At 38.3% G+C, this 24,386-nt stretch overlaps 1 protein-coding gene across 2 annotated transcripts in view; it reads left to right on the top strand.

Moving 5' to 3' along the window:
- The window catches only part of CEP120 (centrosomal protein 120), a 75,040-nt gene extending 51,228 nt beyond the window's left edge, over positions 1-23,812 (top strand). For both annotated transcript variants that reach the window (XM_030317154.1, XM_030317155.1), the window contains exons 19-21: positions 2,764-2,862; positions 18,051-18,196; positions 21,960-23,812. In XM_030317154.1, coding sequence (XP_030173014.1) covers positions 2,764-2,862; positions 18,051-18,196; positions 21,960-22,194 — 480 coding nt within the window. In that variant the 3' untranslated portion in view covers positions 22,195-23,812. The remainder of the gene's footprint in view (positions 1-2,763; positions 2,863-18,050; positions 18,197-21,959) is intronic.
- The last annotated feature ends 574 nt before the right edge of the window (positions 23,813-24,386 follow it).

The following is a 24,386-nucleotide window of genomic DNA, read 5'->3' as shown; positions in this document are numbered from 1 at the left end:
AGAGCATGAATGGGGGAGGGGCAGAGAGAGAGGGAGACACAGAATCGGAAACAGGCTCCAGGCTCTGAGCCATCAGCCCAGAGCCCGACGCGGGGCTTGAACTCACGGACCGCGAGATCGTGACCTGGCTGAAGTCGGACGCTTAACCGACTGCGCCACCCAGGCGCCCCGAGAAAATAGTAGTTTTAAGTAAGCAGAGAAGAAAGTGACAGGCGTAGGAAGTTAATTGGGTGATGGGGGGTGAACCAGGACACCAACCTACGTGCTGGAGTAGAGGGCTTTTTGTTGAGGAACACCAAGGAAATAGGTGCAGCAAGTAGGACAGAAGTTCGATTCTGGAACACCTTAAAACAGGCAGGGGGGGGGCGCCTGGGTGGCGCAGTCGGTTAAGCGTCCGACTTCAGCCAGGTCACGATCTCACGGTCCGTGAGTTCGAGCCCTGCATCGGGCTCTGGGCTGATGGCTCAGAGCCTGGAGCCTGTTTCCGATTCTGTGTCTCCCTCTCTCTCTGCCCCTCCCCCGTTCATGCTCTGTCTCTCTCTGTCCCAAAAATAAATAAAAACGTTGAAAAAAAAAATTAAAAAAAAAAACAAAAAACAGGCAGAGGAGTGTAGGTTCCAGCCTGCAGGCAAGTAGCAGCAGCGGCATCTTTGAGAGTAAAGTGACCTGACAGTGGTTTGCGGGATTTGGAGACAGAAAACTGTGGAGGCTGAGGAGACTGGAGAAGATACGAACGTGGGCTAAGGAAAGGGCAGGAGCAACATAGAAGTATAAAACTGCCAAGTTCTGCCAGGGAGAAGTCTCTGTAGTTCCTTGTGACAGTGGGGAATAGGGCATCAGAGACAAAGACGGTGCCATCCACTGAGCAGAGAATGGGACTTGTGGGCCTAGAAACAGGGAGACAGAGAACAAGTGAACACGGGTTTGTGCTTTCTGCCTGCACTGGCCTCTGAATGGACTCTGGGTCCTGAGGTGAGTTTTCACATGAGAAATCTGTAACTTGGTTCATGAGGTAAGTGAAAAGCTTGCCCAAGCCTTAGATCTACTCGAGAGGTTTCAACTCAAGGTCTTTGAATGCCCTGGAGTTCTCTCAAATCTTTAGTCGCGTGCATGTTTCTGGGAACTGGGTCCCCTGTGTTTCCTTAGAATCACAGAGGCAGTTGTATTCTTAAAAAAAAAAAAAAAAAAGAAGAAAGGTTAGGAATCACTGATTAGGTCATAGGAATGCATTAGAAAAGTGGGGTTTGAATCTGAAATTTGCAAACTACGTTTTTTTTTTTTAATTTAACTGTGAATATGCAAATGTGATTTTGATAATCCTGGCAAAACTGATAAAACCTATCCAGCCTTTTCTATTGAGTCAGTCCATGGGATATACTTGATCCCTCTGGGGTTATCCCTTCCTAACCCTCATCCTTGGGCCAGTCTAGGCTACCAGACCTCCTCCAAGACCCAGGGACATGATCACTTTTATAATTAAATACTACCCTTTTATCCCAGCAATATAAAACGATTTTTGCTATTCCTCTGACTTATGCCCTACTGTTAAATTACCAAGTAATATGTATAAATCTTTGGGGCACAAGTAGAAGAGGTCACCTTTGATAATCTCAGAGTATTTATTCAACTTAAGACATGGAAGTCTAGTTGTGAAATGTCAACACCTTTAAATTCAAGCACCAGGGATTTATAAAGCAGAAAAGACCGTGACTCCATGAGTTCATATATTACTGCAGAGAATATTCTGGTCTTTTGTGAAGGGAATTTGGCAATCTGCTTTTCCTTTCCTTTTGTTTTCATACACGTTTTCTGAAGTTTGAATTTTGGGACTGTGCCTTTGGTTTGATGTTCCTGCAAAACATGAAGAGTTGTGTGTATGGGAAAAACTAGACTTGATATAAAAAACTTAGACCAGTTTAGAGTCACAGTATTGTGCTGTAATTCAGGCAGATTATTACATTATCACTTAAATAGTAAAACTGTCTGTTGGCTTCATGAATTTGTTTGGTACTTGGTTTGAAACACTGAGAACGTACATTCCAGAACATCGCCAAGTTGGCTTCGGTTCATGCACAACAGATTGCCTGCTGCAAGTATAAATAACCATTTTTTTAATGGAATCACTTTCATGTTTTTCTTTATATGTTTGAGGAAAAATAGAAAATCAAAGTTAGTGTTATGAGGAGCATTATTTTTCCTACTCTCAGGTTTATTTTAACATTCTTAAAATATTTTCCCCTTTGTCCTCTTTCTCAGTAAACTGCTTTCTGATAAAAGATCTCCCTGCTCTCAGCACTCTCCGAGTTTTGCGGCAATAGAGTTATAAGAGTATCTCTACTAGCTCTCGGGGTTGTAAGACCAAGTTCCATTTCATGATAGGCCCCCAGAAGGAAGAACTAGGTTTCTGAGATGTCGAGTGCCAGCTAAATTGGAATGCTAACAGTAAGGACTGCTTTTCGTAAAAAATGAATGTTTTGCACTCTATACACGTTTTAATACATTTATAGTAACTGTCTGGAGGTTAAGACTGATTCCGTTCCTTTCAGTATAGGCTGTTAGGCAGTAAAAATACGACTATATTTTAAACAAGAAAATGTTCATGTGCCATAATATTTATAGTAAATTATATAACAGTTTTAGATGATGTCGTATGTTACACTGTATAAACTCTTTTCTTAAGCCAGACTCTTTGTATATATTATCTTTCAGTGATTGTACACAGTGGTATAGTGTTTCACTTGATACGATTTTAATCACTGTTAGGTTGAACTTGAAAGGAAGTTGGAATCTGCAACTAAGTCTAAACTACATTACAAGCAGCAGTGGGGACGAGCTTTGAAAGAACTTGCCAGACTTAAACAGGTATGTAGTTTATAGCTGATGATGGATTCTTCTTTTTATGTCTTTTTCCCCTTGATTCTTTAAAAGTATGCGTATTTGGCAATAGCTATTACGTTCATGTGGACATTTGGATCTGCAGGGCTATTTTTGAGATTATTAAAAGATTGTTTTCTTAATAAAAAAATTAACTCTTAGGTCTTTTTTTTTTTTTTTTTTTTTTTAAATTGGCAACTGTTGTCCTCCCCAGAAGAAATTAGGAATGATTTCTTTCACTTTCACTTATAAAACGGCCATTTTTTTTGTCTTAGTATTAATTTCTTTCCATTGAAAGTAACTTTCAGAAGAGAAATTTCAGAATAACTGAAAAAATTTAACATGTCCTCCAGCTGAACAGCTGATTTCAAATGTTAGTCCTAGAAGACCTAGTCATTTATTCAGTTAAGAAAAGGAATCACAGACAATTTTTGCACAATTTTACAAGAATTTACAAGTGATAGTGGTTTCCTCAATTCTTCTTAGACTTCTTTTTTCTTCTTCTTCCTACTACTAAATAACAAATGCCATAAGCCTCAGGAGAAATTAATCTTATTTTGGAGTGAAATTTGCTCAAATGATTAAGATCAATTAAATGCGAGCAAGGTTTTTCCTTAGACTCTAATCTACTTGACCTAACCCTTCAAACTTTCGCCTTTCTTTAATGATCTGTTTACTCGGAGTGAAATTTGGCACATAGGGTCTTTCATAATTGTATTTTTTTCTCTGTCTCCATGACCAGCAAATGCTATTAAACATCTCTGTGGTATTGCACTAAACACCTACTGCTCTCAAAGATAGGTATGTACAAGACCTCAGGAGAATAAACAGTACAGTTTGCCTTAATGTAGCTTGTCGAAGAGTTGAGATTGTAAGCATAACAGAGTATTACACGAAGTGAAAGTATTTTATAAATGTTCACAGGATCAAGGACAGATGCATGTACTGAGGGCCTCCTGTATTCACAGTACTGCCCTAGATTTATTGGTGTATGTAAAACTTAAGTCTTTCCCTCAGAGAGCTTGCAATTTATTAAGAGGGAAGAAAATTATAAATGTAACATTTATATTTAAGAGTGAGAGCCGTGACAAGAACCATCCTGAGGAGGCAGGAGGGGAAAGTACATCTATTTAATAGCACTTAAGTAGGACGCTGTGGAAGAGGAGTATTTGAGATAGACCTCTGGTGAGCTGGTTATGATTTAAGAAAGCAGGGAGGGAAATGCTATAAATGTAACCAACAAAATGAGTATAGGAAACATGCAGGAAGGTGGAAAGCAGAGACTCTACTTGGACAAGAGAGGAGGGTCAATTTTAGAGGTAATTTCAGGTAACCAGGACTGGAACTTAAGTGGGAACGTGACACACAGATTCCTGGGGAAAAAACCCCCAAAACATGGTTTTGGTAGATTGGTATAGCCCCGTTTTTACCTGATTGTAATGCAAAGTGGAAAGTTGAAGATGATGCCAAAGGCTGAAGCCTCAGTGTCTGCAAAGCGAGTTTTCCAGTATGGAAATAACGGTAGTAATACAAGGAGGAGAAAGGACTTGCGAATGTGGACATCTTGACTTTTGCCAAAAGAAATTCAACAAGCATTCAGAAATATGCAGCTGGTATTGGGAGGATGATTGGGCTCCTTGCAGATGTGAGAATTTAAGCTGTGGTAGATAAAACTGAGCATTCTTAGGTTTGCAGAGGAGGCCTGAGAGCTGATGATGGAACCAACGGGCAGAGAGCAAGAGGGCGGTCATGATTTCAGGCCCCTCACACCTTGTCATTTCATCCTAACCAAGATCGCAGTAGAGCTGGTAACTGAATTTCGATTTTCTAGATGAAAGAAACGGAGACTTAGGGAAGTTAAGGAAGGTGCACCAGATCGCACAGGTCATGAGTGAGAGAGCAAGGATTAGAGCCACTGGACTGGGGTCCCGGCTGTTTCCCCTTTATGCTGGTGTCAGGTTATTGCATGGAAGCCAAATAATGAAAGGATTTCGAGGAGAAGAAAGTGAGCCCTGGAAGGTTTTAGGGATTTCTGACACAGTATCCAGGCACAAGTCATGGTTTGGCACATCCCAGCAAGGAAAATGGCATCAGTGACTGTTAGACCAGCTCTCCTAATGAGAATTGAAGTGACCTCGGGCGAGAAGAAGCTCCAGTCAGGATGCCAAAGTACGGAGAGGAGATGGGGAAGAAGTAGAAAACGGTGCCTGCCATTAAAGAAGTTACACAGTGAAGGCTCAGAGACTAAGGGAATGAATCATGGGGCATTACCAGAACCAGTAATGAAAAGGTGGAAAAGTGTGAGCGTTGAGGAGGGCATTTCCTTTGGAGAGAGGAGTAATCGTTAATGACTGAAATGTCTCCTTCCTGTACCCTTTTGTTACCTTCTGAATCTTCCCATTTCATCCATTCTTTTACATTTACCCCCTTTTATCCTATGTATTTTCTACCCCCTTGCCTAAAAAGCATGGGCAGATAATTTTGCTGTTTGTTTCTAGTAGGAGAGGCTATCACGAAAGTCAGATGCTTCCCCGTGAGTTACTTTATGTATTAAGAAAACGGCGTTAAATTTAGAATTCAACTCTAAACTATTTCTTCAAGAAAAGAGCCTCATTCTTTGAGTGCAGTAATCTTCCTCGAGACTAATTCTGTTCCTTATCCCACTAACTTTCTGCTTTGGAAACAACACTGTAAACAACCTTTAGGTCACTAGGAATCACTGATGTTCCACAGACGACATTGGAGGTTTGGTACTTGAAGAGCAAATATAAGCCTTTGCCATGACCATCCCAAACTGTGCTCTGCCACTAACTGTTCTTATAGGGTTAAAATTAATAGCTTCATCAAATAGGCACAATTCATATGTGTGAAAGTACCATATTTTTCTAGAACTTTTTATTAAAAACACATTTATTGTGTTTGAATATAAAATTTGGAATCCTCTATCTGCTTTTGTTCAGAGGATTGTTTGTGCAACTTCTTGTTTAAATTGGATTAGTACCATGTTAATTTTACATTGCCTCTGGTGAATAGCCACGGGGCTATAATCTCTGCCAGTAATTTGTCACAGCAAAATCCTCTGGAGGGCCATACAAAACATTTGTGTAGTACGGATTAGATGGGGAAAGCCATATCTTAGATTGTTAATAAATGTTAATGACAAAACCCAGCTGGTAAAGCTTGGAAATAAGATCTAATGCTGGGTGCCTATTGCCAAAAGAATGTTTAAACAGATTTCCATTACTCAAAGGTGACCCAGTACAGTCAATCTGTGAATTAAAAAAAAAAAAACAAAACATACTCTTCTAATGATTTAGGGAAAAAAAAAATCGTCTAATTCCCAAAAGTCTGCGTTTCCAAGCTGTAAATTTGTTGTTGTTGTTCTTTGCTAACTTGGGGAAGTAACAGCTGTAAAAAACAAACAAACAAACAAACAAATAAACATAAATGGGTCCTAACTTAGAAAACAAGGAAATGATACCCAGACATTCTGGATTTGATATCTTTGGTACAATGTGTAGCACAGATCTGAAAGAATTCTGATGGTAAGACATCTAAGGGGAAATTTAGTTGTTTTCGCCCCACCCCCAGTCTCCATGAAGATACACTACAGAAATATTTTTAAACCAAAGGTTTCATTGTTTGACAAACACTCAAGATTGTCACTTTAATTTTTTTTTCTAAAAAATGTTTGTTTAAAAATATTTCCCATCACCTTAGAAAACAATTGTGTAGGTTGAATAAAAGCTACTCCTTTTGAAAAATAAATCATTAAGAGGTATGAATTTGTTCGTGTAGAAAATTTAACATTTTCATTATGTGAGATAAATTGAAACTAGGTCCGCTTGTTCCCAAGACAGGAAACAGAACTAAGATTTTGGGTAGGATGTGGGTCCCTTACCATATTTGTGCACAGTAGATCTGTTTAAAACTAAGCTCTGATATATTTAGTTAAAACAACACAGGCTTCATTGGCTGACATCAGCACTATCTTGTCCAGTCTCCTGCTTATCCACTCAGGGTAATTAATTTGATTAATTTATAAGTAATTTAGCCAAGGATGGGATGTAAATCTTTGTTTAAGAAAACAGTTGGAGGTCCAAGTCTTGGTTAAAAACTGTGTCTTGAAACCATCCAGGCCCTCCTACTGACTTGTCAGCTCTGGGTTATTTTCAGAAAACTTGACTTGAGTTCCTTAGTTTAGTTGTAAGTTTTTCCCACAGACTTACATGGTATGTGTGAGCGGGAGAGTAAGTAGTGGCCACTTTTTAGCCGCTGTTTAGTCTAGTGTATGCATGTTTACATCTCCTCTCTGGATTTATAGGCAGCTCAGGCAAAATAAAGATTATACTCACTTGATTGAGGAGTCTTTAACCCAGAGCACCTGGCAGCAGAGAGGATTTCTTTCTGTAACCTCTAATTTTTGTGTGTGCGTGTGTGATCAGTATTAATGCCATATATGTGATGAAAAATTCAAGGCATTTAAAGGCTTGTCTTCTGTGTTTTAGAACTAGGATGTTTCAAGTCTTAGAAAATTACAATTTTACAAAGTAACCTAACCTAATTGACTCTTATTATTTTTTTCTGCTTGTAATTATGCTGGCTTATTGTAAACAAAGACAAACTTTGCAGCACTGCATAACACAGAAAATAAAAATCACCAGCCAGAGGTAACAGCTGGGTCTGTTTTTGCCGAGCTTTCTTTTCCTTTCTTTCTTAATAGTTGCTTTTTAAAAGAAATAGATCCTAACAGTCCAAAGAGGGAAAGAAAAAGAAGATGGTTATGCACCCTACCCGCCCCCCCCCCCCCACTTCTATTTTAAGAACCAGAGCACATTATCAGTGTTCTGGAAGCCTTCTGTGCCTTTGCTCAACTGCATCCTCTCCAGAGGTAACTACTTGCCTAAATTTGGTATTTATTCTCCCTTTGCTTTTCTTTACGTTTGTGTGGTTTTAAACTTTATGTAGATGGACTCATTGCCTTTGAATCATTCTCTTGTCCACCTTGTATGACTCAAAATTGGTTTTGAGATTTAGCTATGTTGAGGCAAGTAGCTATAGTTCATTTTTATTGCTTTATAAAACAAACAGATGAACATAGCACATTTTACCCAGTCCTTTTTCAATGGCTTTTTCCTTTAACTTAGAACAAGACAGCACTGAAAAGTTTTGAATTTGTCCGAGTTTCTCTAGTATTTATATCAAAAAGTAGAGTTTCTGGTAATAGGGGTCGCTGCTTTCTAATGCTTTGCTCAATAGGGCAAAATTATTTTCCAAAGTGCTTGTACGACTCTTGAGTTCCCAAGAGTGGTGTGTACCTGTTATTCTTCATATGATGTCCAACACTTGGCTATTATCACATGTGTTAATTTTTTCCAGTTTGGTGGGTTTGAAATAGTGTCACTTTGTGGCTTCAGTTTTCCTATCCCTGATGACTTACTTGGAGCAGCTTTTCTTTTGCATATCAACCACTTGTCTTTCTTCACTAAGGAATGCCTGTTAATGCCCTTTGCTCAATAGAAGTCAACAGGTAATCCAGATTTTAGAGTCACCAGATGCCAAGTTTGAAATAACTGCTATTACTGTGTTCTAGAACAAAGGTGATATGATGGAGAAATGAAATGAAGAATTAGAGTATTTTGAATAATGTAGAAATTGTGGAACTGAGAAATATTTTAAGTGAAATGTAAGAATGTAAAAGATGAGTTAACAGCAGATTGGATGCAGCAGAACCAAAGATGTGTGAAGTCAAGTCAGTAAAAAGCATCTAAGCTGAAACAGAGGGGAAAAAAGAGGATGGAAAAAATAGCAAACAACATGAGTGACCCCTGAGATAGAGGATATGAGATTGACTACCATTTGTGTGTAACTACAGACCCTGTCTTCGTCTCTTTGGGCTCCCATAACAAAATATCAGAGACTTACTGACAAACCACAGAAATTGGTTTCTCGCACTTCTGGAGGCTGGAAGGCCAAGATCAGGGTGTAGGCACGGTCACCAGTTCATAAAAGGCCACCTTTTTGTCAAGTCCTCGTGGAAGAGGAGTCAGGGAGCTCTGCTGGGCCTCTTTTATAGGGGCAGCAGTCCCATTTAGGAGGGCTTACCTTCATGACCTAATCACCTCCCAAAGGCCCCATCCCCTAACAGTTCAAAATGGGGATTAGGTTTCATAACACATATTTCCCCAGCTATCCAAAAGTAGAGCATTCCTGTGAAACCTCTCTTAAGCAGAAATGATGCAAAGCAAAGAGCATCCCCAGCTTACCCACAGTTGGCCTTAGGCCACTTTGCTTTTACAGAAGACCTACATTTGCATGGTAATGGTTTTCAGAATAGCCAAAATCCTCCTTGGATTTATTTAGCAAAAATCGATACTAATGTAGCTTTTTCTAACTGTCAAACGGCTTACTTCCAACTTTCAGAAAGCAGGGAAACCTATATGTATTGGGGGAGACAAACATGAAGCCTCTAGCAACCCCTCAGAAAAAGAATGGGAGAGAAAGCAGGATTTGAAGAGATACTACATGAGAATTCTCTAAAACTGAAAAAGATAGCAATTCATAGATTCAAGAGTGTTTATGAACTCTAGGAATAAATACCAAGTATACCATACCTAGGTTCATGGTAGCGGAGTTGCCAAAAAGCAAAGAAACCCTTAAGAAGATGGGGCTAGAGGGAGACATAGCTTTCATAGGAGCAGCAATAAGACTGACAGATGACTTTCCAGCCGCAGGATAACATCCTTAAAGTATTGCGAAAACAGAACTGCCAACTTAAGGTTCTCTTCCCACTGAAAATGTTCTTCATAAATGACAGTGACAGAAGACTTTTCAGAGCTACAAAAACTAGGAGGCTTTGTCATGGCAAACCTAAAGTAAGAGAAAATAATTCAAGGTGTTCTTCAGAAGGAAAATGATCCCAAATGAAAACAGGAGAATAAAAAGCAATGGAAATAAATGTCTGACTAAAATATAAATACGGATTGTAGAAAGCAACACTCAAAATATTTGTTGGTTTTAAAATATAGATAGAATTAAAATTCTTGACAAAAACAGAAGAACAAGAGTAGAAAAGAAGAGACGGATAGAGTTAAAATGCTCAAAGTATGTTCCATTATTTGAAGTTGTCAAAGGACTGATTTGTGTTATTATTTGTAAATGAAGAGTAAAAATGAATGAGAAGCTGATAGAGAAGGGGAAATGGAATGACAAAGGATTAGACTAACCTAAAAAAAAAAAAAAAAAAAAAAGAGAGAGAGAGAGAATAACCCCAAAGAGATAGAACAAGTACAAAATACCAACATGTAAAGATTGCAACCCAATGTATCACCAATGACTTGAAATATAAATGGACTAAATACTGTCATTAGAGACCAGTACTGCATGAAAAACTAAAGAACAGTATACCACTCATAAGGCATATAGTTTAAATGTAAGGATATACAATGGATAAGTTTAAAAGAGGGAGAAGTATATATTATATTAAGACTCATCACAGGAAAGCCTATCTAGCAATACTTTTATCAGGCAAAGCAGATTTTGGGGCAAAAGCCATTACCGTAGATAGAATGTTCATGATCATAAAAGGGTCAGTTCACCTGGAAGATGACAGCAATTCCACACGTGTATGCACCTGACAACAGCCACAAATTTAGGTAAAGCAAAAATCTATAGAACTAAATGAAAAATAGACAAATGCATAATAATGGTAGATTTTTACCACAACTCTCCTGGAAACTGATAGAGCAAACAAGAGAATTGGTAAATATTTAGAACATTTAGACAACACAACCCTTGGTATACAGAATATTTTAGCAGAAAAGTCCAAAATACACGTTTTCTAGTATACATGGTATACATCGAATATTTAGCCAAATAATTTCAGAAGATTGTAATTTAGAATATGTTGTGTCCAGAGTGAGATTAAGCTAGAAATTAATGAAAAGATAATGAATATCCTCAAATGATTGAAAATTAAGTAGTATGCTTCTAATTACCCATAGCTAAACTGGAGACAAGTGAATTTAGAAAATATTTTGAACAAAAAATAATGAAAATATAGCTTATCAAGACATGAGATACTTTTTTTTTTCTTTTTCTTTAAGAGAGAGCACACAAGAGCAGGGGAGAGGGGCAGAGGGAGAGAGAGAGAGAGAGCAAGAGATGGAATCCTAACCATTCTCCCTGCTCAGCATGGAGCCTGATGCAGGGCTCTGTCCCATGACCTTGGGATCATGACCTGAGCTGAAATCAAGAGTCAGATGCTCAGAGAGGGGTCAAGATGGTGAAAGAGCATGGAGGTTTTTTTGTGTCTCCCATCCCTGAAATGCAGCCAGATCTGCACTAAACCATCTTGCACGTCGGGAAAACTGATTTGAGAATTAACACAACAATCTGCACAACCTGAACCACAGAATGCACCAGGTACACGGCACAGAGAAGTGAACTGGGGAGAGAGAAGCTGTGGAAGGCAGGGAGCTGTTTTTGCTTGCGGAGAGAGGACAGAGGCAGGGGGAGAGTATGGGAAGGAACCCCCCTCCCTCCAGAAAGCAGCTGGAAAGAAAGTAGAAGAGGAAGACAGGAAATAATAAAGATTAGAGAGGAAATCAATGCTCTCGTAACCAAAAAAAAAAAAAAAAGAAGAAGAAAGAAAAATCAGTAGAACAGATCAATGAAACCAGGAGCTGGTTCTTTGGAAAAATTAAGAAAACTGATAAACCCATAGCCAGTTTGATCAAAAAGAAAAAGGAAAGGGCCCAAATAAATAAAATCAAGAACAAAAGAGGAGAGGTCATAACCAAAACAGCAGAAACGCAACAATAAGAGAATATTATGAGCAGTTATATGCCAATAAAATGGGCAATCTGGAAGAAATGGACAAATTCCTAGAAACAGATAAACTACCAAAACTGAAACAGGAAGAAATAGAAAATTTGAACAGACCCATAACCAGTAAAGAAATCGAATTAGTAATCAAAAATCTCCCAAAAAACAAGAATTCAGGGCCGAATAGCTTCCCAGGGGAATTCTACCAAACATTTAAGGAAGAGTTAACACCTACCTATTCTCTTGAAGCTGTTCCAAAAAACAGAATTGGAAGGAAAACTTCTAGACTCATTTTATGAAGCCAGCATTACCTTGGTTCCAAAACCAGACAAAGACTCCACTAAAAAGGAGAACTACAGACCAATTTTCCTGATGAACGTGGATGCAAAAATCCTCAATGAGATACTAGCCAACTAGATCCAACAATAAATTTAAAAAAATTATCCACCATGACCAAGTGGGATTTATACCTGGGATGCAGGGTTGGTTCGAAATCTGCAAAGCAATCAATGTGATACATCAATAAAAGAAAGGACAGGAACCACATGATCCTCTCAACAGATGCAGAGAAAGCACTTGACAAAATACAATATAATAAAAAACGCTTGGGGGTGCCTGGGTGGCTCAGTCGGTTAAGCATCCAACTTCAGCTCAGGTCATGATCTTACAGTCTGTGAGTTCAAGCCCCGTGTCAGGCTCTGTGCTGACAGCTCAGAGCCTGGAGCTTGCATCAGATTCTGTGTCTCCCTCTCTCTTTCTGCCCCTCCCCTGCTCATGCTCTGTCTCTCTCTGTCTCAAAAAATAAATAAAAACTTAAAAAAATAAATAAAAATAAATAAAAATAAAAAACCCCTTGGTAAAAACCCTCAAGAAAGTAGGGACAGAAGGATCATATCTCAAGGTTATAAAAGCCATATATGAAAGGACATTAATACCATCCTCAATGGGGATAAACAGAGTTTTCCCCCTCAAGTTAGACCTAACCTAGGAAGAGGGATGTCCACTTTTACCACTGTTATTCAACATAGTATTGGAAGTCTTAGCCTCATCAGCACAAAGGAATAAAAGGCATCCAAATCAGCCAGGAGGACGTCAAACTTTCACTTGTCACAGATGACATATTACTCTAAGTGGAAAACCCAAAAGATTCTACCAAAAGCTCCTAGAACTGATCATGAATTCAGCAAAGTCGCAGGATATAAAATCAATGCCCAGAAATCGACTGCATTCCTATACACCAACGATGAAGCAGCAAAAAGAGAAATCAAGGAATCAATCCCATTTACAATTGCACCAAAAACCATAAAATACCTAAGAATAAATCTAACCAAAGAGGTGAAAAATCTATACACTGAAGACTGTAGAAAGCTTATGAAAGAAAATGAAGATGACACACACAAAAAGGAAAAATACTCCATGCTTTTGCATAGGAAAAACAAACATTGTTAAAATGTTGATACTCCCCAAAGCAATCCACATATTCAATGCAATTCCTATCAAAATAACACCAGCATTCTTCACAGAGCTAGAACAGTCCTAAAATTTGTATAGAACCAGAAAAGATCCTGAGCAGTCAAAGCAATCTTGAAAAAGAAAACCAAAACCGGAGGCAATCTCAATCCCGGACTTCAAGCTGTATTACAAAGCTGTAATTGTCAAGACAGTATCGTACTGGCACAAAACCAGACACTAGGATCAATGGAACAGAATAGAGAACCCAGAAATGGACCCACAAAGGTATGGCAAACTAATCTGTAAAGAATTAGTAAAGAATATCCAATAGAATAAAGACAGTCTCTTTCTTACACTACACACAAAAATAAACTCAAAATGGATGAAAGACCTAAATGTAAGACAGGAAGCCATCAAAATCATAGAGGAGAAAGCAGGTAAAAACCTCTTTGACCTCGGCCTGGGCCACAGCATAGTCTTACTCACCATGTCTTTGGAGGCAAGAGAAACAAAAGCAAAAATGAGCTATTGGGACTTCATCAAAATTAAAGGCTTTCTGCACAGCAAAGGAAACAATCAGCAAACTGAAAGCCAACTGACAGAATGGGAGAAGATACTTGCAAACGACCTGTCTGATAAAGGGTTAGTATCCAAGACCTATAAAGAACACATCAAACTCAACACCCAAAAAAGCAATCCAGTGAAGAAATGGGCAAAAGACATGAATAGACACTTCTCCAAAGAAGACATCCAGATGGTTAGCAGACACATGAAAAAATGCTCAACATCACTCATCAGGAAGATACAAATCCAAAACACAATGAGATACCACCTTACACCTGTCAAAATGGCTAACGTTGACAACCCAGGCAACAACAGATGTTGGCGAGGATGCAGAGAAAGAGGATCTCTTTTGCACTATTGGTGGGAATGCAAACTGCTGCAGACACTCTGGAAAACAGTATGGAGGTTCCTTAAAAAATTAAAAATAAAACTACCCTACAACCCAGCAATTGCACTACTAGGTATTTATCCAAGGGATACAGGTATGCTGTTTCGAAGGGACACATGCACCCCCATGTTTATAGCAGCACTATCCACAATAGCCAAAGTATGGAAAGAGCCCAAATGTCCATCGATGGATGACTGGATAAAGAAGATGTGGTATATATACAATGGAGTATTACTCGGCAATCAAAAAGAATGAAATCTTGCCATTTGCAATTACGTGGATGGAACTGAGGGTATTATGCTAAGTGAAATTAGTCAGAGAAAGACAAATATCATATGACTTCACTCATATTACTTTAAGACAAAGAACAGATGAACATAAAGGAAGGGAAGCAAAAATAATATAAAAACAGGGAGACAAAACATAAACTCTTAAATATGGAGAACAAATAGAGGGTTGCTAGGGGGTTGGGGGATGGGCTAAATGGGTAAGGGGCGTTAAGGAATCTACTCCTGAAATCATTGTTGCACTATATGCTAACTAATTTGGATGTAAATTAAAAAATTAATTAATTAATTAAAGAAAAGAGTCAGATGCTCAGCCAGTTGAGCCATCTAGGTGCCCCCTCAAGGCATGAGATTTAATTCAAGCTGTGCTTAGTGGGAAATTTCATAACCTTGAGTGCACTTAAAAAATAAGCAAAAAAATTTTTTTTTTCAAAATATCCCTTTCAAATAGTAAAAGAATAAGAAATTAAGGCAACTAGAAGGAAGGGATAAGTAAAAATTAATGAAATAGGGAGGAAATGTGCATATAACACAGTCAACAAAGCAAAAAGTTCTTTGAAAAGACCTCCCCCATGGAGTGTTCAAGGACAAAAAGAGAATATCAAGAATTAAAAAAAAAAAAGGGACACAGGAATTCTGATCCCACAGTCATTTAAAAAGATAGGAGAATGGTATTAAAATTTTTTTGTGAACTTTAGATACAGAACTTACAAAACTGACATAAGAAGAAACAAAATATTCTTTGGACAGCTATTAGGGAAATTGAGTCTGTAATGAAAAACTTTCACACAAACGCTCTAGACCCAGATGGCTTCACATGTGAATTTCAGTAAAAGTTTTAGAACTAATGCTAAACTTAAACTGTTTCAGAAAGAAGGAAGACAGAACATTTCTCTTTTTAAAAACAAGACTAGCATAATCTTGATCTCCAAACCTGACAAAGATATTATAAGAACAAAATCAAGTGGACATCCAGTCTCAGGAACATTGATAAACAGTGTATAAGCATCTGAACTGAGTTTATTTATTAAATAAAGGTAAAGTTGGTTGGTTAACACCTTCAGAAAATAAACGAGTAAAACATACAAAAGGTGTATCAGTTGGAAAGGAGAAGATAAAACTATTATTTGTAGATGATACTATTATATTTAGAAAACCAAAAAGTATCTACAGGTGACACACTAGAGCTAATAAGTGAGTTTAGCAAGTTTGCTGAAATGAACTCAGTACATAATTACCAATTTTAATTACACTAGGGCCAATTAGAAAATGAGAATTTAAAAACTGCCATTTACTATAACATCTAAAATCAAGAAGTACCTAGGAGCATATTCTAAGACAGTTCTTACCCTTCATCTGTAGAGAAGTATAAAATATTAAGTGAAATTAAGACCTAAATAATTGGAGAGGTAAACTGTTCACTGATTGAAGAATCAGTATTGTAAATATAATGCTTTTGGCCAAAGTGATGTGTAGATTAAGCACACTCGTAAGCAGATCCCCGGAGCCTTTCTTTTTTCCAGCTTTAGCAACAGAGATTTATATAAAAATGTCAGAGTCCCGAATAGCTAAGAGAATTCTGAAGGACAGCCAGAGGTGGAAGACTTATACTATCACTTATCAAGAGTTATTATTTTCACAGTTACAGCATCAAAGCAATATAACTGAATGCAAAGGCAGAGAAATACATCAGGTGAGAGATTCCATAAACAAACCCATACATATATTATATACATGGACAGAGGTGGTATATCAGTGTTGTTACTGCCAAACCATGGGAGATGCAATTTTTTTTTAGTAAATGTTGCCACATCAGTTGAAGCTCTATATGGGGGTAGGGGAGGGGGAGAAAATAAACTTGATCTCACACATCCTCAAAACCAGTACATGAATTACATATATATGTACATGAATTAGTGATCTGAATGAAACTTCAGGATGGTATAAGAGAGCATCTTCATAAAGAGTCTCTTCAAGATTGAGGCAGGCAAAAATTTACTTCAGTTGGACAAAGAAGGCACCAGCCAAAAAAGATGAGACCAGATGTGGACTCTGTCAAAATTAAGTCAAAAACACCACTAAAAGGAATGAAAAGGCAAGAAAAAATAAAACTAGTGGAAAATATTTGCAATATTTAAATAATTGACAGAAGACTTACTCAGTATATATAAGGAACTATGAATATATCAATAAGGGAAAATGCATAGCCAGTAGAGCAATGTGCCAAATGGCTGAACAGGAAATTCACAAAAAGAAAGAACGCCGTTACAAATATTATACCATGTTCAACCTCATTAGTCTTTGAAAAAAAAAATGCAAAATGAAATCACAGTGAGGTACCACCATGTAACCTATCAGAACGGTTTAAATAAAAAAAGAAATTACTAAGTGCCGATAAGAATATGGAGCCCTGGAAAACTCACAGGCAAGTACAAATTAGTTCCAACTACTTTGAAAGCTATTTGACAATACTTAGTAATACTGAAATTTTCGTATCCTTCTGGTTGAATCCTATACCCAGTAGAAAGGCATACATAATGTTCACATCAGTTTTATAGAACGAAATTACAAACCAACCCAAATGTCCCTTGACGGTGGAATGAATAGACTGTGTAATAGTATATAGGAATGGCAGACATCAGCTATACCAAATACAAATGAATGTGCAAACCATTTTAACTCAAGATAGCCAAACATAAATATATACAATTCATTCCATGTACATGAAGTTCAAAGCAGTCAAAAGTAATTTGTGGTGTTAGAAGTTAGGGTAGTAATTACCTTGAGGAAAGGATGAGTGGTTAATGGCTGGGCAGAAGCCACAGAGGCATTTCTGGGGTTCTCTTAAATTTCTGTTTCTCAATCTGCACGGAGGAGTTTGCTTTGCAAAATTTCACCACAATGTCCACTCGTCATTTGGCAGTTTATTGTTATTCAGAAAAAGTTTATGTTAAAAAAAGACATACCTATTGATACAGTTCTCCCCTTTGGTGGTTCTGACCCCAAAGAAAAGGACCTGTCCCTCAAAACATATGTAGAAAGGACCATGAACCATCTCTGTTAGATGATAGGGTGTTTTACTGAAGCAGTGCTTATGATATCAGAAGTGCCTGTTCCTGAGAGAGTGGTTAAGTAAACCATGGGATATCCATTCTGTAGAAGGTTAGACATTCATTCTAACGAAATTTTATATCCTAGCTGCAGAGATTTTTGTGTGATCTTGGAGAAGAGTAGAAAGGCATATTATTTATTACCTGAACTTGAAGGAGAATTAGTGACCAGTGCAGAGACACTTAGTTCAATTTTTCAGGGTACATCTTTGTATAATTAAACTATTTCTTAGATGCTTTTACCAATGCTCCCTGGGACACGTCATTATGCTGATAGCAGACTCTTTCTTTCCTTCATCTTCTGTTATCTTATGGTGGTTATCTAACCTCAATTCACTGATTGGGCCATGAATGATTATGGCTTATAACAAGAAGACGAGTGAGAGCTTTCAAGAGAGCCTGGGCCTTCCAGATAGTAGGTGACTCATACAGTTGGAGAGCATGGCTATATCATGGGTATCATCTAACAGGATTATGAACACAAGTCACAGTCCTATGAGATACATTTATTCCTAACATAAGAGTATTGGCTTGTTTTTTTCTTTTGAGCGGGAACAAGAAAGTCAAATGGCTCGTCTTAAAAAACAGCAAGAAGAATTGGAACAGATGAGACTACGTTACCTGGCTGCTGAGGAAAAAGATACAGTCAAGACGGAGAGACAAGAATTGTTGGATATAAGGAATGAATTAAACAGGTATAATAACCAAAAAATTCCCTTTTTTTCCAGACACGAATGCAAGTTCCAGTAGGAGAACCTTTAATTGGCTATTGGTCCAAGGAAAGTACAGTGTCAGAGCTTTAAGAAAAATGTAGTGGACTAGCAAAATGGAAAATCTACACTAAGGACCATTATGCTATTTTTTGCCATAAATGTAGGTGTATGTAGCTTTTTTGTTCCTATTCATAGCGTTAATCCTTTAAATTTTATTTTTGTGTGACTGCTGTAGGATTCTCGCTACTCTTTCAAGGTAATTGATTACACTGAATTTTTAATAGCATAAAAGTAAGACACTTCAAATCTAGTTGTATTATTAACATAAATAATAAAATTGCCCTTACTTATTGAGCCCTTACTATAGGCCAGGAGCTTTTATAAATGCTTTCTTGGCTAATTTTTTTTTTTTTTTTTTAATCTTGAAAGCAGCTTTGTGAGGAAGATATCATCCCCATTTACAGACGAGGAACCTGCTGATTAGAGATTTAAGTACCCTTTCCAAGGTCACATAGCTAGTAAATCATGGAGCCAGCAGGGTTCACATGTGATTCTGTGGCTGTGTTTTTAATTACTGTTCACCACTGGACTTCTCTGGAATGTCATGTTCATCTGAGTTACGATTTCAGCAGTATTGCATGTCAGAAAAGCCATCATTAGAAAGCAGCATAAGAACAAATTACGGACTTTGGGGGAAGACTTTTTAAGTTAGTTGATCAAGATACTAGTATTTTCATTTCAGCACAGCAAACCGTCTTAGCTTGGGCTGCCATCTGTACACTGGGTGGCTTCAACAACAGAAATTTCTTTCTCACAGTGCTAGAGGCTCAAAGTTCCAGATCAGGGGACCAGCATGTTGAGTTTGTGGTGAGGACTCTCTGGCTTGTACCTAGCTGCTTCACACTGTGTCCTCCCACTGTCTCTAGTGTCTTTTCTGCTATGAGCAGGAATCCCAGCATGAGATCCCCACCCTTATGCTCTCATCTAAACCTACTCATCTTCCGAAGACCCTTTCTCCAAATACCATCACATTAAGGATGAGAGCTTCAGCATATTAACTTTGAGGGACACAAAATTCGGTCCACAGCACATACATTTGACAGATGCAGTCACTATTAGGTGGGTTCAGAGCTGAATTAAACAACTACACTTAGAATACTTATACATAAATATCAGTTGGAAAAGGTTAAGGTCTGTCGTGCCATGCTGCAGGCTCCATTTTCGGATTTTCGTTTTTAATCACAATTTTGGTGGCCACTGTATTGTAAACGTGGAAGATGTTACAAATTAGTAAGTAACATGATCCTTGCTTTCCAGCATTTTGCTGCCATATGCATCTAGTGCATGTTTTGGTTCTAGGCCACTTCATATTAAGCCTCTGCTACTTACTAAGCACGATTCTGTTGGCTGAAGATAGCCATTTGGTATCAAATTTGTAGGTTATGCAAAATTAAATCTTATTAATAAGACATTAAGATTATTAATCTCAAGAAATTAAGATTTAGAGAGAACTTAAACCAATAAGTAGATTAGAAACAAAAGCAGAGTCCTTATAAGAAAAACCTCTTAAGTGATGGGCAGGACATAATAAAACGGTTGATGTGAGGAAGCCGGGGAGGATTTGAGTGGCCACTAGTAACCGTGTGACTTGGCTGTCAAAGTGCCACTGCAGTTAGGGACATGGAGAGACGTGTTCAGTTACTCAGCACTGGTAAAACCACACCTGGGGTGTTCTTACCCACGTGCAACACGTTTTCAAGTCAGTCACCTACCTTGAGGGCTTCCGATGGAATGTGACCTAAAAGGTGGTTAGGAGAGTGAGGGATATTGAACTTGAGAACTCTAGGGCAGAGTATTAGACAGCTGTCTTCAAATAGCTGGAGGGCTACCGAGCTAAAGAGAAGTCGGTGCCCTTCCTGAGCAGAATCATAGCCAGCTGTTGGAAAGGAGAAGCCTGGACACTAAGTTCTTTGTAAGAAAGAACTCTAACAGAGCAGTTGTACAAAGCAGTAGGTTCCTAGTGATAGAAACGTGCAGGTGGAGGCCAGACACAGTGTTTGTCAGGGATGTAGAGTGTCCTTTGACAACTTTATGGACTTTTTCAGCTATAAGGTTCTAAAGATCTACTGTGAGCCTGATGGGTGATTTGCATTTTAGTCAAGATGCAGTAGGGATAATCTATCACTTGTATAAAAATTCCATTTATCTTTCATGCATAAACAGATGAACATGAAAATGGCTGGAGTTTCTAATACATGGTTTGATGTCATATGTCATTAGTTTGCACAGAGGACCCCTTTCTCCAAGAGAACTATAAAAATCACAACAGGGGCGGCATCCATACGAATTGCTCTAATTTGTACCATTTTTCCATTAACCATTTGATTTCCACCCCTGTCCCAAACCACAGTGCTTTCACTACCTAGGCTTCTTCTCTCACAACAGATGGAGATGTTTGGTATCCTTCTTGGACTGTAGACTTCAGTTTCCTGTTCGTTTGTGGGGAATCTTGTTCATACACTTTGAACAAACCAAAGTGTATGCTGTCAAGAGTCCTGCACCCTTTCTCGGGGCTCAGTCCTCCTTGTCTGTGAGACCAGGACTCTCCTCACTGCATCTCCCCAACTGTGTGTCAGTTCACAACTGGATTTGGTTCTCATTGGCATGGTTCCTCTAAAGACCGTGCAGAAGCCGGGGCTCAGACTTAACTGCTTCATCCTTCTTATTTATAACAACAAAATTTAGGAGTAGTTGCAAATGAAAACATTTTTATAGCTACTTGCTAGAGGAATATGAGGTTCTCTCTTAATGGTATATTCTCAATTAAAACAAAACATATGCCTTGTCCAAACTTGGTATCACTATCACATAGTAAGTATACTAAGTGTATGACATCTACAAGGCAGTGTGGTTAACAGTATTCCATCAGAAGTACCCAGATTCCAGTCTGATACCTGCTCCATTCTCTGTCTCCTGGATGAGGCATCACAAACATAATGTGAAGACTTGGCAAACAGAGTCTTCAAATGTACATGCCCTCTGAACCAGGCATTCACATCCGTACAGTTTCACTTTCTACAAATGCTCAGTGACCTCAGCTCCATAATGGAAAGTTTTCTTCACGATTCACTGTAGTATCCCCAAAACCTAGTACTGTTTGGTACATTTGTGGAATGAATGGAGAAAGAAATTCTGTTCAAAACAACAACAAAGGTTTAACCACAACCTAACTATCAGCAATAAAGGATGATTAAGTAACGGTACATGCAAATGATGGAGTGTTGGGGAGCCCTGTAGAAGCACCCTTAGAGATGTAAGAAAACTTCTGTTATATTAGGAAGTGAAAAAAAATCATAGACAGCTTTGCCTGTATACTATCGTCAATGTTTTAGAAAAATATTTAAAATACACATGACTTTTTCATAGAAAATTATTACTTGGATGGGTTATCTAAAGGAAAATCATAATGATTTCATTTTCTTTTTTTGCACATTTCCAGAACGTCTACAGTTTTTATGTATTTCATTATTAGAAAAACAAATATTGTTTTCAAAACTGTCTTTGAAGAGTATGCTTACTCTGGCTAGCCAAGTCGAATGCTGGTTTTTGTCGTCTTCCTGAAAATCCTACTACAGACATAATTTACCATTAAGTCATTTTTTAAAACGGGGTTGTTAACAAAAAAATCAGAACCCAACATGGTATTTGCTGCCTGCTAGAGTGGTATTGGTTCTTGACTTCTCAGGTTAAGGCAACAAGAACAAAAACAGTACCAGGATTCCAGAGAGATTGCAAGTGGAAAAATGGACAGCCCACGTGGCAACCCATTGGAAGAAGGTTTGGATGATTATTTGACTCGACTCATAGAAGAAAGGGATACTTTGATGCGGACGGGTGTGTATAATCACGAGGATCGAATAATAAGCGAACTAGACCGACAGATCAGAGAGGTTTTGGCAAAACACAATGCCAGTAATTAATAACATTTGGAAAATCTTTACAGAGACTCCAGGCTTAAATTTTAATTTCGTTGTCAAACTCTCAAAAGAAGAGAAAATGGATGTTTTAAAAACCTATTTTCAATTTTTTACAAGGAGAATTTTGTATGTTATTGTACAGTATTTATTTGATTTTATTTACCTTATGCTACCTCTCCCACCCTGGTTTTGTCATTGCATTTTATACACTCACTTTAAATGACTTTTCATTATTTCCCATAATTTATGATTTCATGGCTAACTTTCAGAACAGCCTTTCATGAGATTTGTTCTTAGAGAAACGACTATGGTAGTTTCCAGTTACCTAATTTTTCATGTTGAGCCAAAAGAGTCTATGTTGCACTTTAAAAAAGCCGTGTCCTGTTCATTTGAATATAGAGATCTCTCCAATTTTATTTAACTCATGTTAGATGGCCTGTGTTTTTAACTTGTAACTATTTGCCAAGGACAGGTTTGAAAACAGAAAACAGGATCGATGCAGAGAAGCCATAACACACACTGAATGACAAAAACAGTCATTTGTGTAAATAAAATTCATACAGAGCAAACTTGTTTCAGCAAGTATTGAATTTCCAAATTTTCCGTGTGCTATTATCTTGCAGGAAGATGACAGTACTAGCTTTAAAAGGTCTTCTCTGCCCATCTCCTGCTCAAGATTGTATTGTTTTCTTTTCTTGAAAAGAGGGATTTTTTTTATCTTCCAGTAACACTGATGCTCGTTGTTAACCCAAACCCTCTAGTGTAACAGGCAAACAGACACAAAGGCCCGTGCTGAGAAAGGAGGAGTGAAAAATGGCTATTTTTTACTCCCCCTAATCTTAATCAGTCTTTTTAAAGTACACGAGATGAAGTCATTGGATTTATGTAGTACCCTGTCTATAGAAGCTTCTGAGAATTCCTATACAACGTCTTCTTCATGACCAACATCTGTCCTCAGAGCAACACTTTCTACCTCCTTTTACAGGGTACCGAAAAGGCTGGTTAGCAGATTCACAGATTATGTGAGTCTTAAGATACATGCTGTTTAAAATTTCCTGATTCCCAAATACAATAAATTTAAGTGTACTTCAGGAAATAGGTAACATTTACCGAGAACTTCCATAAAAGCAGAACAGGCTGTTGGGAAACATGAAAATAATTTTCCGTTGTTTTCAAGGAGGTGTATTTTTTGGAAAAGCAAAGCCCCAACACACATTATAGGTTTCATTTTGTTTCCTTAATAACAAAGTATTCATCTTCTAAAAACAACCCAGCAGTAAAAACAGAGAAAGAAATTTCTGAGTGAGAGAATACGGACTAGGTGAATCACAGCAGGAATCGGAAATATTAATTATGGTTAAACCTTTCTCTCTTTAACTCATGCCCCACGAACGGAACAGGAGTGTTGTTATTTCAGAAGGTCTCTGGTAAAATATTGTGACTGTGCCTTCACCTGCTTTGTGTGCTGCGTGTGACTGTTTTCAGACACTAGAGGGGGCCTCAGATTTAAAGAAACAAAAGGACTTTTCTCATCTGGTGTGTGGTTCACTTCGCCTTCTGTAAAGCCGTCCTCTGGCTCTGTCACTTAACAAATAAAAGTCATAATCCGATGTCTCTTGGAGATCCTGAGCAGTCTGTTACTGTTGTTCCGGCACAGGGTCGGCAAGCACTCGGTACTCCCCGTCGAGTCACTTTGTGTTTTGGTTTTTAAATGCTTACATCGCGGATGCTTTTCTGTCTCTTAAAACTGGGAACATCTGAAACTCCTTTTCTGGAGTCCTTGAGCGACAGCCATTTCATATGTAAGTGTCCGTGAATGTGTTAACACCGGTTGCCTTACTGAGTTAGCATCAGTGTCTGGACTGGGAGTGTAACCACAGTAGATAAATATGTGGGGATTGGCGAACACGTTTCTCATTACTGCGCCCAGTGGCAGCCCTTCCATCCAATATTTTAGGGTGAAATAAAATTGACCTTTAGGTGTTCGTGGTCCCTCTACATGGAGAGAGTCTAGTTTCCCCATCTGAGGCTGGCCTATCGTGCACGGGAAGGGTGGGTCACGTCTCCCAGGTCGATGCAGTGCCCCATCCGTGTAAGCGTGCAGAGTTCCCTTCCCAGTGTAGCCCGGTCATTTCTGTGTAGACCTCGCTTCCTGATGTGCCGGCAGATGTGGGACTCTGAGTAGGATCGAACGA

This window comes from Lynx canadensis, chromosome A1 (assembly GCF_007474595.2).
Source record: "Lynx canadensis isolate LIC74 chromosome A1, mLynCan4.pri.v2, whole genome shotgun sequence".
In the NCBI taxonomy this organism is placed as follows: domain Eukaryota; kingdom Metazoa; phylum Chordata; class Mammalia; order Carnivora; family Felidae; genus Lynx; species Lynx canadensis.
Note: the sequence above shows the minus strand (reverse complement) of the source record. Positions and strands in the feature narration are given on the sequence as shown.